Source organism: Parasteatoda tepidariorum, chromosome 6 (assembly GCF_982258835.1).
Source record: "Parasteatoda tepidariorum strain Cologne lab strain chromosome 6, Ptep-v5.0, whole genome shotgun sequence".
NCBI lineage: Eukaryota > Metazoa > Arthropoda > Arachnida > Araneae > Theridiidae > Parasteatoda > Parasteatoda tepidariorum.
This window is the reverse complement of record NC_141760.1, coordinates 82,756,106-82,772,178: the sequence shown is the minus strand read 5'-3', so window position 1 is coordinate 82,772,178 and position 16,073 is coordinate 82,756,106. Positions and strand designations below refer to the sequence as shown.

Genomic DNA, 16,073 nt, shown 5'->3' with positions numbered 1-16,073 from the left:
TATTGATGCAGTTTCGAAATATTTGCCATTTTTCTTGCTATTTCACTACTAATGTCATCCTTTTTTTCTTCTTATGAATTAGAAGCTGGGAATCCAAAATCTACTGAAAACCTTTTCCTGGAAGTAAGTTATTTTGATTTATTTTTTTAGCACAGTTAAAAAATCTTCTAATATTTAATAAAGAATATTTTAAAATGAAAAAAAAATTCATTAAATATCAATAATTTCTCTGAAATCATCAATATAAAATTTTATAATTAAAATTCAAGTTTAGAAACTATACACTTTAAATTATCCATTATTATTTCGCTCTTATCCAGATTCGGACCAATCCAAGGTATCTATCAAATCGAACATGCTTCTGTACTTTAGTAAGAACGCGCCATAACTTGATCCCACCATCCTCTATTTACACTTCTATTTTCATATAGTGTAATCTGGCAAACTTGTTTGTTACGAAAACATTTTAAATCTTCTTTTTTTTAAATGCCGGTAAGTGTAAGCATATTTGAATTCGCTTTTCGATTTTTTACTTGGCTGCATTTTTACTTTACTTGATTTTAATTTCCATTTTTTGTTTTATTTAAAATTTTTTGCTTAATAAGTTATATTTTTTGTGTGCTCTTCACACTATTGTATTGATATATTTTGCTTTGGCTACATTAATACAAAATTAAAAAGCACTATTTCTTTTCCGATATAGTCGTGTGAGTTGATGACTAGATTATAACTTCTCCTTTTTTTTCCGGTTTATATATATATATATATATATATATATATATATATATATATATATATATATATATATATATATATATATATATATATATATATATATATAGTGCACTCCCGATTATCCGGGTTAATCACCGGGACAGGTCGCACGGACAATCGAAAAACACGGATAATCCGAAAACTCCTTTTGTTAAAGAAAAATTCAATATCAGTACAAAAAATATAAAAATTACTGACATTTGCATGCATAACATCAAACTAGGAATTTTCCGTTTTAAAAAATGTGTAATGCGTCTTCGCCATATATCGATACACATATTTTGCGAACCTCAGTAATGTCAACGTAATCAAATCCTCCCATATAATCTAATAAAGCTTCCACAGAGCAGCAGAATGAGAAATTGTATTTCATTCATTTACTACATTTTCTGCATCAGTTACTATCATCACTATTTGATTTAACAACATAACGATGTCTTCATCAGTCAAATACTGGAAGCCAGGCTCACATCATCACTTTGAAACCAATCTTCTAAATTTTCTTCATCAAGAATTTCGAAACTTTAGATTTCTTTTGCTTGTTCGAGAATACTGTTATCATATTTTTCTTGAACATCTGAAGAGGATTGTTCATCAAGCGGTATGATCTTTCTCCAAGATCGTGATAACGTAGACGATTTTACCTTTGACCATGTTACTGATATTCCATATACTGCAATCCAATAACGAATATTGCTTCCAAAAATTTGGTAGTGTTATAACTTCATGAATTAAATTTTTTTAATCTTGAAAATGTTTCTCTTTATATTTTTTGTTTGACTCCGGAATGAGCACGGATAATCGAGAGTGTACTGTATTTGTACTTTTATGAAATTTGAAATTTTTGAGTATATTTAAAAAATTTTAAAATCATTTTCCATGTTTCCTCTATATATTTAACTTAACGTTGCATAAACTATTTCTGGTTGCATATTTGTGCGAAATATTTTATATAACACTAAATTTTTTTGTTTTGCTTATTTATTTAAAAATCCTTGCTCTAAAATGTGTTTTATAGTTATTTTTTAATGTTTTGTTGCAATAGTAGAACAAGCTTTGTTATGATTTTCTTAGGTAAAGATGAAAACTGGTGCAAATGTACAATGGGAAAATGGTTGCAAAATAGCACCGTATCGAAAAGGTACGTGGTATCATTATGTTTTGTTTTAATTTTGTGCATCATAATCTTTGACAAATTATTAGCTGCGATATTGAATAGAGATTATAATTCAATCGATTAGTCCGAAAACAAGTAATCTATCTCCATTCACAATGTTAAAAAAAAAAAAAAAAAAAAAAATCCACTATAGAGGAAAGTGGATTAGGAAATCCACTGTAGAGTACGTGTTTTCGAACGCATAGATTCATCTTCGATGTTGTAAATACTAAGAAATGTAATGATTTTCTTAAAAATCTGGATTAAAAAAACCTGTTTTCCATTAATCAAGCAAAGTTACACTTATTACTGATTCACAATTTTGATATGGAGGAATGTTTAAGGTTCCAATTTTATACCAATTAAATTGCTCTCCATTAATGTATTCGTTACAAAAAATTATTTAAACAGATCTCATTGATATAATTAATAGTAATATGATTTTAACGGAAAATAGCGCTTTTTTTTTAGCTGCTTATAATTTTATGATTGACGCGGTTTTAGAATTATTTTGAAACTTTTCAGGCGCACAGTGCTTTTTTTCTGATGAATATACAATTCTTTTCTCCAGGCATGATGTTCCAATTCATAGCCTCTAAAGTCATTCTCGAAATTGGAAGAATTAAAATACTGCATTCCTCTTAACAATTTGGGCATAAGTTCACATTGAACTAACAAAAATATCTATCCACTAAAAACACTCTTATGAACAGCTTGAAAATGTGGCTTATTATTATTATCCGTTCCCCCTTCTGAATGTAACATATCTGCATGAACATCTCAGGGATCTGTTTAGAAGAATTTTGGGTCCGTTAACGGACCCTTCACAAAATATTTCAACTTAAAAACGGACCCTTCACAAAATATTTCAACTTAAAAACGGACCCTTCACAAAATGATTTTTCTTTTAATCCGACCCTTCACAAATTTTTGTATCTTCATTATTATTTTGTTAATCGAATAAACCCTTTCCAGGGCAGAAAACAAAAAAGATGGATGTAAACAAATTAAGTTTTGTCTTCGGCAGATGATTCTTCCATTATTCGTCCGAAATTAATATTCTGCGTTCAGCAGTATAGGCTAAATACCAAATATTTATATGCTGCATCTCTAATTTAGAAGGAGCAATTGTTGTTTATTTTTTAAAATTAAATTTTTTTAATTATAATTTTACAGTGTTGAGCATAATCTTGTATGTCTATACAATTTAAAAACTCCTTGAAAAAGTTTTTGTTTGCAATAACAGACCCTATTTGCACAAATTCATAAAAGCGGACCCTGGTTGAAACAATGTAAGTAATGTTTTCACAATTTCACGAAAAACGGACCTTTCACAAAATGTCTGGACAGACCCCTGCATCTTATATCCTAAAGAAATATCTAGTATTAATGATTTTTATCGCAGTGGTTTTCCTTTGTTAAAACCATCACATTATTTTAAATTGTATTTTCAAGACTGCATAGAAAAATATTCTTCCTTGTTATGTTAACTGAAATATGTACATTACTTTGTTGGTCGTTTTGAAGAATGGGCGAGAAAAAAGAAAGAAAGAAACATTGAAATGTGTATTAATCAGAAGTTATGATGAAGGCGTGATTTCCTCATTCTGCAGAGATAATTCTGATTTGTCGCAAGAGGACTCTCATATTTTTCACTTGGCGACACTTGTCTACTTGTTTTTTTGTTTCTCTATCCCTAAATTGCATTTACGTTTCTATTTATTGCAGAGGAGGCCCTATGTAAAATGCCCTTTTCAGACGATTGCGCAGACGGATTTTAATTTTACTAATGGGCTTTGTGGATTAAAACCGTGATCACGAAGAGAATTATATTAAAAGTAAAAATACATTCATGAGATGAAAGAAATAAAATAAACTCACTCAAATGTTTAAAAAGTTTAGCCCTCAAAACTTTTTAAGTCTTGTTACTTGGTGAATTTTAATCGAATCCGAATGATTATTTTAATTAGGGTTATTGAGTGCTGAGATTTGATGTTAGAATAAATTAAAATTGAAAAGTTATTTACTTTTAGAAATACTATTTTTATATATTAACTTATAACTAGCTTAAGAAAAAGGTTTGGCCATCCAAATTTTTAAGTCTAAATGAATTTCAATAAAAACTGAAGTTATTTTAATAAGGGTTATTAAGAGCTGATATTTTATGTTAGTGCATGAAAAAGGAAACTAAAATTTAAAAGTTGTTTATTTATTTGTAGAAATACTAATTTTATATAATAATTAAACTAATATTCAATAACTTACATGTCATTTATATAATAATTCAACTAATTTTAGATTATTGTTTGATGAAAAAAAATTCAATAATTCAAGTGCGTGATAAAAATGTGTTAGCTTTTTAAGTCTTAGAATTCTGTAAATTTTCCTTAAAGCTGAACATTTTAAACTCTCCTATGGAACTGAGATCCTATTTTTGCGTAATAAAAATTAAAAAGAAGAGTTTTAAAAAGGTATTGTGGAAATAAAAAATAAACTAACGAATTATTTTTTTCCAAGTAATGTAAAAGGCACGGCCACATGAACAGGAGTTTCAATGCTTTTAAAAAGCGAAAGAGAAATATCACTTAAAATATCAGGTCATAAATGATGTCAAATATTTTGTGACATTAGAGCTCTTTTTCGCTTTGTTTTAACTTTTTTTTTATATACACACATGACATTAAGTTAACCTTTTCTTAATTAAGATTTTTGGAATTGGTTTAAAGGATTTCAGAATATTAAAAAGCTCTTAGTATGATTTGATTATGAAACTCTTTGTTTATGAAACAAGTTTTCAAACTTTTTTTAAGTGCATATTTTTAATTTTTTTTTTATTCGCTGGAAACAGAGAAGTCTACATGCAAGATATAAGTCAACATTCAAAATGTTTATAAGACGAAAATACAAATTGTTACAACCATGAATTTGAAGTACAAAAAAAACAACATATAACTTGATCTATGTTATTGAAGAATCCAAAAATACTCGATGATCATATGATATGAATGTAGTTAATTCCTTACCCCTACCTCGCCTTCCTTTCTTCATTCTGTGTTTGAATTATTTAATGAGCTATGACTAATCCTAATGCACGGGATTCAAACCACAGCTATAAAATAACAGCGAATAAAAAAAACTCTTCCATCGAAGGGGAAATATGATTGTCTTATTATTTTTATTCCCATCATATTATATTACATCTTACTTAACAAATTCTAATTCGCTTATGTGTTTGAATTGCATTTTAACTATGTTTATAGTTCCTTGTTTTTTTTTTTTTTTTTTTTCTTAGCGGAGTTTAAAAATCTTATGTGATAGATAGCGCTTGGAATTGAATTATTTACGTGTGAGAGTTTCTGAAAATAAATGGCATTATTTTAAGAGATGTGTTAATGTTTTAAATCTACTTTCACTTCTAGCTTAGCCAAATAGTTGTGGTCCAAATTCCAAATTTAGAAAAAAAAAATATTGGATCAGACATTTTATTTTATAATCTTGAACAGTCACCGAACTTTCGGGTTTACGACTATTAATGTTCTACTCCAGTGTTTCCCAAAGTGTGGTACGCGTACCCCCCAGTTTAGCGGGGGTACGCGTTCTTATGCAAAATATCTTGCAACAAACGAAAATTTCAAAAAATTTTATTGAAAAAACAAAGCTAGCCATGAAAATTTATGATTACGTATTTTTCTATTGGCTATTTTTTGCAGAGTTAACAGTTAAAATCAGAGGTGATAGTGAGCCCAAGTCAAAATCGCGGAAAATTTCTTGAGTTAAAAAAAAAAAGTTTAAATTGAAAAATTAAAAAAAATGTAGTAAACAAAATTTTTTTTCTTCCTTTTTCTCAATATTTCTTAGTTTACTTAAAATATTACACATACTTATACCATTTACACATACCTATGATGACCTGGAGAAGTAGTAATTAAAATTTACAACTATGTCTTTCTTTCTTGAGTTTATGATTATAACAACTGTTTACTGATAAAAAATGAATATTAATCATGAATATAAGCTTATAAAGTATCTCTCTGACTCTCCCTTACAAACAAATAAAATAAAAAAATCTGTTTTTAAATTCCACCTTTGAAAATTTGATTTCCGGAAATTTCTGTGATCAATGATTTTTTTAAACGTCTGGACCTTCGATCTCCGGAAACTTCTGGATCACTGTTAGCAAAATAATCCGGAAATTCGGATTTTTTCCGGAGCACAATCAACCCTGAGTTAACTAAAATATGTAGATAAAAATAAACATATTTTTTAAAAAATACATTTATTTTTTTTATTAGTGGTACGTAGCGTTACGAAAAATTTAGAAAGGGTACACAAAAGTCATAAGTTTGGTAAACACTGTTCTACTCCGTAGAACCCAATCTAGAGGACGAGGGAACTCCTGAATCAAGTATTGGGAGAAATTTGCCATCGTGGTGGACTTATTGATGGGACTAACTCGCATTTGAGTTACATGGAGAGGAAAATCTCATACAGATAGAGAAAGGTTTTAATTGTGAATAAGGATTTTGATGTAAACAATAATTAGACAGGTGAACTACATTTAACAATAAATTTAATTAAACAAAAGTAACATCTCGAACACGACATTACTATGCCATCACAACCTTGTACACACACCTAATACGAAAGTAAAATAATACAGTTCTTGTACGTTTTCTCTCTCAGGGGAAAAGTTTAATCATTCTTCCTTTTAATTTGGATTTTTGCTTTTCCTCTTAATCTCACTGTTAGTCTGACGGCAAGGGGACTTTACCAGTGATATTTCACATCAGTAATGTGGTCAGTGCAAGCCCTATGCGGAATTCGTATCGACCAGCCATCGCTGTGATTCGAACACAGTTCACCTGATTGGAAGGTGACCGCTCTATCCCCTGAGCCATTTAATGCTTTGAGTTATTTATTATTTGTTTATTTATTAATTATTGGAAACGAAGTTGTGGTTCGTCACATCAAACTGCAATTGATGACTTATCTCATTAAAAAGGCTTTAACCTATGTGGTGACTTTGAGAAAAAAAAAAAAAGAATGGACTTCTTTCCTTGCTGATGGTGAAACTCTTGTGATCCTAATTCTTTTGCTAGCGTTTCATTTGGATGCTTGCACGTTATTGATTGGAGGAGGTCTAGTCTTAAAAAAAAACAACCCTTTAGGTTAAAAACTAGGCAGTAGATTTCATATGGTGTTGGTGACTGTTTAAAAAAAAAGCGATTGCAGCTAATTAGAAAACCTGTATTTTATGACATTTTTTAAAATCTATTAAAGTGGATTCTTTTGTTAACAAATGCAGAATACAAAATCCAATTAAAATGTTTTTTAAAGCATTATTTTAAAAGAGTATATATATTTTAATTTTCATCGATGCACATATTTCTCTATGGATGTTTACATTCTTTGATATCTTCCAATTTTTTTTAAAACTCCTTTTACTTTTGAATTAGTTAATTAGAAAAAAATTTATCTTCAATTTCAACTTAACATTGTTTGACTGTGTTTCAGATTTAATTACGATAAATAGTTGTTTTAACAATGAGAAATTTAATCATCTTACAAACAATGAAAGCTGGTAAACTTAACAGGAAACATAATGGTTAAAAAGATTATTGTAAAAAGAAAAATTCTTATTGACTTGATGAAAATCGATTAATACCCTTCTAAGATATTTTTATTATGCATTATTTATTTATAAATATTTTTTTTTTTTTGATTGACCCAGTTAAAGCTGGTCTAAATCTGAATAAATGAAACGAACAATTTATGATCAATATTTGTTTTTGTAATGTTAAAATAAGTTAATTGTATGCCAAAAGTACGCAATTAAAAAATTAGGATTTGCGCTTTAATAGGGTTTCTTTTCATCCTGTTAATGCGATGTTAACTTGTGTTTAATATTTTAATGAGGATGTTCCATGATAACTATTGAAAAAAAAATTTCATCTGGAAACTTGTTTAACTTTTATCAATTATAAATCAAGTTTTTATAATAGATTCTTTAGAAGTGGTAATGCATTGTGGTCTCATGCCATAGGTTCATGGTTCTATCCTTGCACCGGGCATGGTTGATCAATACTGCTTAAGTCCTAGGTTATTGCATCTATATGATTATATTTTCAATTTTAAACCATTGAATTTTCATTATCAAAAATAGATCAAGAAAGAAATTTTTTAAGAAAAATTCTTTTTCTTTATCTATAGCATGAAACTTCCTTAAAGTTTCAGGAATACAAAGGTCTGAACAAATGCCCCTCTTTTTGTAACCCTTATAACAGGGGTGGCGAATCTTTATGCTCCAACATGCCATTTTTTCTTTAAAAAAAATTTAATGGGGTCATACACGTGCTGACAAATAGTTTTGACTTCGTGGTTAGTGGGTAAATAATAATAGTAAATACTATCAACTCAAAACTCTTTATTTACTACGAAAAAAAAAAAAATTTTGCAATGTCTCAGTTATACGCGTAATTCCACTTAAAGTAACATCAGTGTGACTTCTGTTGTAGCAGATTAGATGACAAATAACTTGTATTAGGGATATAAGATGTTAGTTTAAGCAGAACTGTAAATTTTTTTTTGCATACTATTTATTGTTAGCTTGTTTTTTTTATGGTTATTAATTGCTTTTTTGGCATTAATTGTGCATTTTTTAAAATTTTAATTTAATTTTTAATATGCTTCATAGTGAACTTTGCAAAATATTGTGTCGCATGCCATTAGTTCACCATCCCTGCCTTATAACAACCTTGTTTGTAACAATAAATTTATGCTATTAAGAGAATGATTACTAATTTTATCTTACTACTCTGTATCTATGTAGGATAAAAAGTGTTCTTTTTTTCTCTCATTATTTTCGAATCTTGCAGTTATATTTCTATTATCTTTCTTTTGGAAATAGAGCCCTGTATAAAATTGAGTGGCACAGCAGATAGCGTTAAATTAGCCAAAGAAATGTTGCTTGACAGAATGGAGGTGCAGGTAAGTTCATTTTTTTTCTCATTCACTTAAATTAGGTATGCTCTATTGTAGCAATATGCAAAGTTATTCTAAGTACTATCGATTAGTTAATCAGGCTGTTTTCTGTACTATTATTATTGAGTAAATTTGTTATTTATAGGGATTTAATTAGTTATTTACACAGATGTCAAAGGTTATGAAAATGTTTTCTGGAATGTTTTTAAATTCTTATACAGAAGTACTGGAGGCTATTTAAAGTTATGGAAAAGTCCAATTTCCATTTTTTAATTTCTTTATCTCATTACAGATAAATTTTCTTTTTATTTAAAGTCATTGTAACAAGGAAATAGTTTCCATTATTTTTCCAAAACATTTTTTAAACCGTATCTTCATATCTTTTAAACCATGTCTTGAAAGACCGTATTAAAAAGTTTTACTCAAGTTGATCTTTTCGATTGCCGTATTAAAAATATAATAAATATGTTAAGAAGGAGTGAAAAACAAGAATGATCCTCATTCAAAAATTCCTTTACAGATAAACAAGTTGAATCTCATCTCAGCATATTACCATGGTATCTGCTAGCATGGAAATCTTAAAAGTTTAAAGACGCTGCCACTTTAGCAGAACATACGACAAAATTAATAAGCAAATATTGAAAACAATTTAAATAGTAGGAAATCATACATTAAATTTCGGATCACAAATTTCTTATGAAATAAAACACTTATATTGGTTTAAAAAAAATTCATAATAACTAAATGAAAAATTCGAATAATTTGTAATGTTTTTAAGTACTGGTTTTTAAATTCAAACAATTTTTAAAAATATTATGCACAGAACTTTAGAAATTTTAAGTAAACATATCTACATGTTGGCTTTAAAATATACTAGGTAGAACTTATATTATAGAATTACCATTGACATAAAGATCGACATTTTTCATCAACTCTTCTGTATTTTTGTTTCAGAGTAATAGAATCATTATGAAAATGGACATTACACATTTTGAACATCCTAGCCTTATTGGAAAAAGTGGTAAACTAATAAAAAAAGTTATGGATTCTACAGGATGCCACATCCATTTCCCAGATGGAAACAAGTATCCTGAATATGAAAAAAGCAATCAGGTAAATATATTTGCCCAACAGCTTAGTTTTTAAGGTAATAGGAAGGTGTAGACATTTTCATGCTTTTTTCAAATTTTATGTTGAATGCACTAATTTGATATTTTAAGAACAAAAAGAAATCTTTAAAGTGTATTTATCTGTGATTTGTTCCATTTATTATTTTTTAAGCAATTGTTTTTAGCTTTTTTAAATATTTTGGCATTAAATAAAATTTATTAACGTTTCGGTTTTTCTTTCACAAATTTTATAGCTATTTTTGAAAATGTTTTATCGATTCTAATTGTGACTAATCATATATTAACTTCCTTTTAATGTGCTATTAAATTTTGTCCAATTTATAACTTTCAGTTTGGATTGTGATTTTTGCTTTATGATGTCTACTGGATATTTATTTTGGTTTATCAACTGCATATAAACTAAAAATATAATTTTAAAATTACGTTCTTGATTTCATTTCAGGTATCAATAACAGGAGAACCAACTAACGTTGAAAAAGCCAGATTAATGCTTAGGGTAAGAGTTATTTGGGATGTGTTAATTGAGAAAGATTTTGTTTAAGTGAAAATTCAGTTATTATTTTTTATTGGTTTTAATACTTGTTTGCTAAATTTCAAGTTTAAGGATTTAATTCATATCTCTTTGTGTTCAATTTCTTTCTTCTACTCATAAATGAATTTTTTTTGTACTATGTTTCTCTGTATTAGAATACATTGGAAAGTAGTAAAATTAGTGGTAAAAAAAAGCAAAAATATTGCATCTATTGACAGCCCGGCGGATATTTGTATTTATCAAATTTGAAAAGTTAGTTGTGTTAGAAACTTGTTTCTTTACTAAGCTAATATAAAAAGTAGTGGCCCAGAATCGCTACAAACTATTTTTTGCATTGCGCAAATCACTTTTCTTTATTGAAAATCCAATAACCTGCACTTACTTTATAAATACAGTCAAACTTCTAACCATCATTCATGTATCTTTCGTTTTTCAATATGTATTGTCTTTTTCAATGTTCGCACATTTCCCGACATTTTAAAAAGTATTGGAGTTATTTCATTTTGAGACGAATAACAATACCTCTTGATGATACAGAATATGATAATTAGACTTCATAACAGTTTGGGTAAAATGCCTCAAACAGCAAGCTTAATGTTGTGGTTTTTTCAGTTCAAAATGTAGTTTCAGAAGCTATAGAATGGCCAAGTTATACAGATTAACTAAGTTATTAAGATTCGACAGTTAATACAGACTTGGATATGCTGAACTTTCTGTATTCATGCAAACTGACAAATCTGTTAACAGCAATCTGTTAAAACATTTTAAAACTTTTTGTTGGAGATGAAAAAAAAAGTTTAAACCAATTATTCCAAATAGTTAAAATTAATAAATGTGTTAATGCATTATTCTTTTGATTCCTTCATATTTCTGAATAAAATTTTTTTTTTTTTGGATCGACATTTCTTTATACTTATTGTAAATTGAATGTATGAATCATCATTATTTGATATAGTCCAAATTTGTCATTTCCCTTCACTTAACTCTTCATATGAATTGTGCAATGAGAAACAATCGGTCAAGGTTCTAGTGCTTATTATTTTTTAATTTATTTTTTAACACTTTCTTATGTTGAGTTGCGCAAGTTATGGCATTTTCGTTTTTTGATTTACCATGCTAAAGTGCCCAGCTCTGTTGATAAAAATCGAGTATACATTACCATAACAGTAGAAAAATACCTATATAATGTGTAATAGCTTGTGTTAGATTATAATTTTTTTTTTTATAGTTAGTATTCACTTACGATTATTTGATTGTTTTGTTTAATTCTCTTGTTCTGAAAGATTTCATATTAAATGTTGTTAATCTCTTAGAGTGATAAGTTTTGACCTTAATATCAAATTACAATTACAGGCATTGATCCCTATTCAAATCTTCTTTGAAGTTCCTACGACCAGTCAATTCCAGTGTGTTCTAGACCCTTGTTCATTAGAAACCAAAAACATAGAAAAAGAATTTGGTCTGCTGTTGTACTCCTTCCGAGGAAAAAATGGACTAGTTTGTGTAATCCGATGCAACCAAGACAAGTTTTTAAGTCTTCGAAAAGAAATCCCGCTGTTGATTGAATATATTTGCTGTAGAAAAGGAGTAAGTTGTTGAAGCGGCTTTTTATTTTATTATCAATATTCCCCCCCCCCTTCTTCCAGATAAAGAATGTTATTTTGAATTCAATAAGCATTTGTTTTCTTCCAGAGAAAATAGAAAATGATCAAATTATTCATTTTCTTAACATTAATTCATTTAACTGATGATTAAAAATGGTAGAAAATTTTATAAATCGAAGAAAAAGAAACTAAGTTAGAAATTGCGTTAATATTCTGCTCACATTATATAGTTTGTTAACAGAAGGTGCTGTTGACTGTAAAACAATAGTTTTAATCCATGTTGGACTACGGTTCCAACCACATTATTTCCATGGACGTTAATTTTATCCTCTGGTTTGAAATCTTGACCTTGGTGAACTTCAGCACCCTCTGTCTTACCTGGTGTCATCTTTGAGTGTTTATCCTTATCAGAGAAACTTTGGTTTACCTTAGAACATTTTTAATCTTAGAGGCACTTAGCATTGAAAGGGGGACACTTGGACTTTTAGTCGACTATTTTAATTATTCTATTAATCTTATTTTAGTCTTATTTGTATTTAATGTGATTTTTCATATTTTTACCATTTGATGTTTTACCTGACCTTACTTTTAAATGTTTTTACCTGTATTTTTGACACTTTTACTGTTGGTTAAGATGTTAGATGTTTTAAGCACTTTTAATTTTTATTCTGTTTCATTTTTATCATCTTTTCGATTTTGGGATTTTTCCTATGTATATAAATTTTTTTTAGTTTTGATTTTACTTTTCTGTAGTTTTGTAGCGTTTAGTTCACGTGACAACGGGTGAAACCCTTATCCGCGAACTCCTTCGGGGGTAAGTCGGTTACTATTAGTCTTATCCTCTGGCTTTGAAATTTTGATGTTGCAAATGATTTAAGATAATTTATTTTCAGTTAGTTGTTCCATTTGTTACCAAACTACGTAACTATTTTTTAAACTTCGTAACAATAGATAATTGAGTTCCTAAGCAAAGTGCTGCAAACTGTTAATTTCTGTCCCCCCTAAATATACTTTAACTTAATTTTTGATGCTGAAAGCAAGTTTGGGACACCCAGTAACAAAATTACAAAAAACAAGCATGCGGCACTAGCTCTTCCAATTCCAAGATACCTTCTAATAGGAAGTGGACTGTTTCCTTTCTTTTGCAGATGGAGGAAGGTAAGAAATATATGTTAAAGATCTGGCAGTTTCAGCTGAAGCGCATTTACTGAAAACAGGTTTCAGTCTCTGGCGAGCTTGAACTCATAATAAAATTTTTAGAAACTATTTTACTACTTAAAAACAAACGCTTGGTTCAGTTACTAAGGATAAAATATGTAAAATTTATGTAGTGTAAAAAATTTAAACAATCTACTTTTTCTGTCCGCCGGTACTTATTTCTTGTGAGGTTTGTTTGGTATTGTTGAAAATTCCTCTTTGTCACATTTAACTCTAGATTTTTCTCCTCACTATTTTGTTTTATGGATGGTTTTTATCTGCTGTATATCTCAAACACTAAGTAAGCTTTATGTTGTGGGGACCGAGTTATCGACAATGCCAACCTTCATCTATCAAAAGGTACCTCTGGTTGAATCAAGTTAGCATGTCTTATATACCAGTGAATTGATGTTTAATTTTTGTAGTGGTAGTTATGCCACAACACTCTCCCACCAGAATTTTATCAGGGATAGAATTCGATGAATGGATACAACTAGTTACTGTACTTGTGAAAGACCGGGAGAGCTGGTTTTAAGGTCACCAGGTTTTTGAGTGCTGAATGTGAGAGGTGTATTAACTTCACAATCGTAGTCACTCCTGTGTTGCCGTTAGCAGTCGAGTGTATGCAGGCAGGTGTTGTGTTTAATCAAGATGAGACCGAGTATCAACAGCGTGAGGAGGTGGATAATGTTGCAGTCACAAGTAGCAAGTCTACTGTTCAATGAGGACCATCCAACGAAGTAGGCGTTACCAGATGGAAGTGGGCGTTACTGCATGTTCAAATCACGTCCGGAGGTCACCAATGGAGGGGGCGGAGTTATCGACAATGCCAACCTTCATCTATCAAAAGGTACCTCAAATTGAATCAAGTTAGCATGTCTTATATACCAATGAATTTATGTTTAATTTTCGTAGTGGTAGTTATGCCACAATGTATTTCGTTGTGGGGTTAAAATTTTTCTTTATCCACAGTAGATTCGATCAGTACTTTTCCTGACAGACATACTGAAACGGAATGTATTTCAATTTTATATAAAATGCTACCTTTATAATAACATGCATTTGAAAGTATTCCGATTCTTCGAGTTTTCAGTACTTTGTATAAGTTTATATCATTATATTCAATCATGTTAGCTCTTCACATTTGTTGTTTTGTAATTTTTCATTGCCCAAAATATTATTAATTCTTTGTTTTATTTATTTTTTAAATTATCAGTTAACTATGAACTGTTGCAACTATATTGTGACAATTTAATTTTGTGTTTATTAAAAGATTTTTGTAACATTAGAATTAGTGAATGTATTTTCTCTGAATTGATTTTATAATACTTTTAATTCAAGGTTGATCTCCCACCTGTACATATCATAACAGACATAATGCCTCAGCATCAGAATTTCGTTAAAGGCAACAATAACTGCAATTTGGAAGATATTAAGAAGAAAACTGGGGCAGATATAACTTTTCCAGATTTTTCTCTTTCTAGAGCAATGAGGAATGCTGTAATAATCAGTGGAAATTTAGACTGCGTATATATTGCCTGGCAGGATTTGATGGTGAGATGTCATTTTGGTTGTTTAAAATTTTCCTTTTCAAATATTCTGTGATGTTGTGGGAGGAAACAGCATACACAAATCGCAAATAATATTAGCATGCATGAAAATTAATTCTATGCTAAAAAAATTTATTAGAATCAAATAACAGAATCTTATAGAGTGAAAATGTGCGACTCAAAGCTCGTGTTAAAAGGAATAATGTCTCATCTCACTACCCGTAATATAATTTGTCGGACCAAACTGATGAACTGCTAGCTTTTTTTGTTCCTTGGAATGGCTAATAAGCATAAGGAAGTGTCCATACTTGACTGACATTTAAGCAGTGGTCTGAAAAACTACATTGCAAATATTTAATTTAAAACAATACAGAATTATCAAATTTTAAGATTAGATTTTTTATTATTAAATGGGTAAGTGAAATTTTTCGTTATTACAATAATTTGTCAACCTTCCACTTCGGCATTAGACATCTTAAATTTTTTTGTCATTTCAAAAGTATATTTTAACTAAAAAAGTTTTTGAGAAACTAACTTCATGATATCTTTATTTAATCCTTTTTTTTTTCTCTTGTTAATGATACACTTACATTTTCAATAATTTTGAGTAGCATTTATGTTTATTATGTATTGCTACAAAAAAAGTTTTAATTCAATAATATGGTTTAAATTGTATTGTGATGGTTAAAGTTTAAAAAACACTAATTAATAATAATATTTCAATTAAATATGTTTATGTAATTTAACCAATTATAAAATAAAATTTCTCAAAGTATCTTGAAAGGATCAGAAAAATCTGATTTAAGTCAAATTAATCTGCTTTTTATATTTATATTGTATATTTTTTTCATATAAATCAAGAATTTTGATGTTCAGTTTTTTTTGAAGTGAACCCTCTTTCATTCTTCTTAATCTATATTTTTTCCTCATCTAGAGACTAGCACCAATTTTTTTTCTTTACTTAAGTGTACTTAATTTAGAAACTTTTTTATCCTGAATTTAAAATGCTACTAGCTGAAAAATAGGCTTAATAAAGTGCAATTTTTTTTATATTCAAAGCTTACATATGTTTAAATTTTTTTGATAAAAAAACTAAGTTTTTAAACTTCATATTAGTCAGTGTTTTCACTACAGCGCGAGAACGCGAGA

The 16,073-nt window shown here is 28.9% G+C and overlaps 1 protein-coding gene across 3 annotated transcripts in view; it reads left to right on the top strand.

Moving 5' to 3' along the window:
* The window catches only part of LOC107439290 (protein bicaudal C homolog 1-A), a 61,987-nt gene that overhangs the window by 29,990 nt on the left and 15,924 nt on the right, over nucleotides 1-16,073 (top strand). For 2 of the 3 annotated variants that reach the window (XM_087166110.1, XM_087166111.1), the window contains exons 2-8: nucleotides 83-123; nucleotides 1,849-1,915; nucleotides 8,838-8,917; nucleotides 9,866-10,024; nucleotides 10,484-10,537; nucleotides 11,927-12,160; nucleotides 14,716-14,928. In XM_087166110.1, coding sequence (XP_087022236.1) covers nucleotides 83-123; nucleotides 1,849-1,915; nucleotides 8,838-8,917; nucleotides 9,866-10,024; nucleotides 10,484-10,537; nucleotides 11,927-12,160; nucleotides 14,716-14,928 — 848 coding nt within the window. The remainder of the gene's footprint in view (nucleotides 1-82; nucleotides 124-1,848; nucleotides 1,916-8,837; nucleotides 8,918-9,865; nucleotides 10,025-10,483; nucleotides 10,538-11,926; nucleotides 12,161-14,715; nucleotides 14,929-16,073) is intronic. The other variant, XM_087166112.1, reaches the window with a different exon arrangement.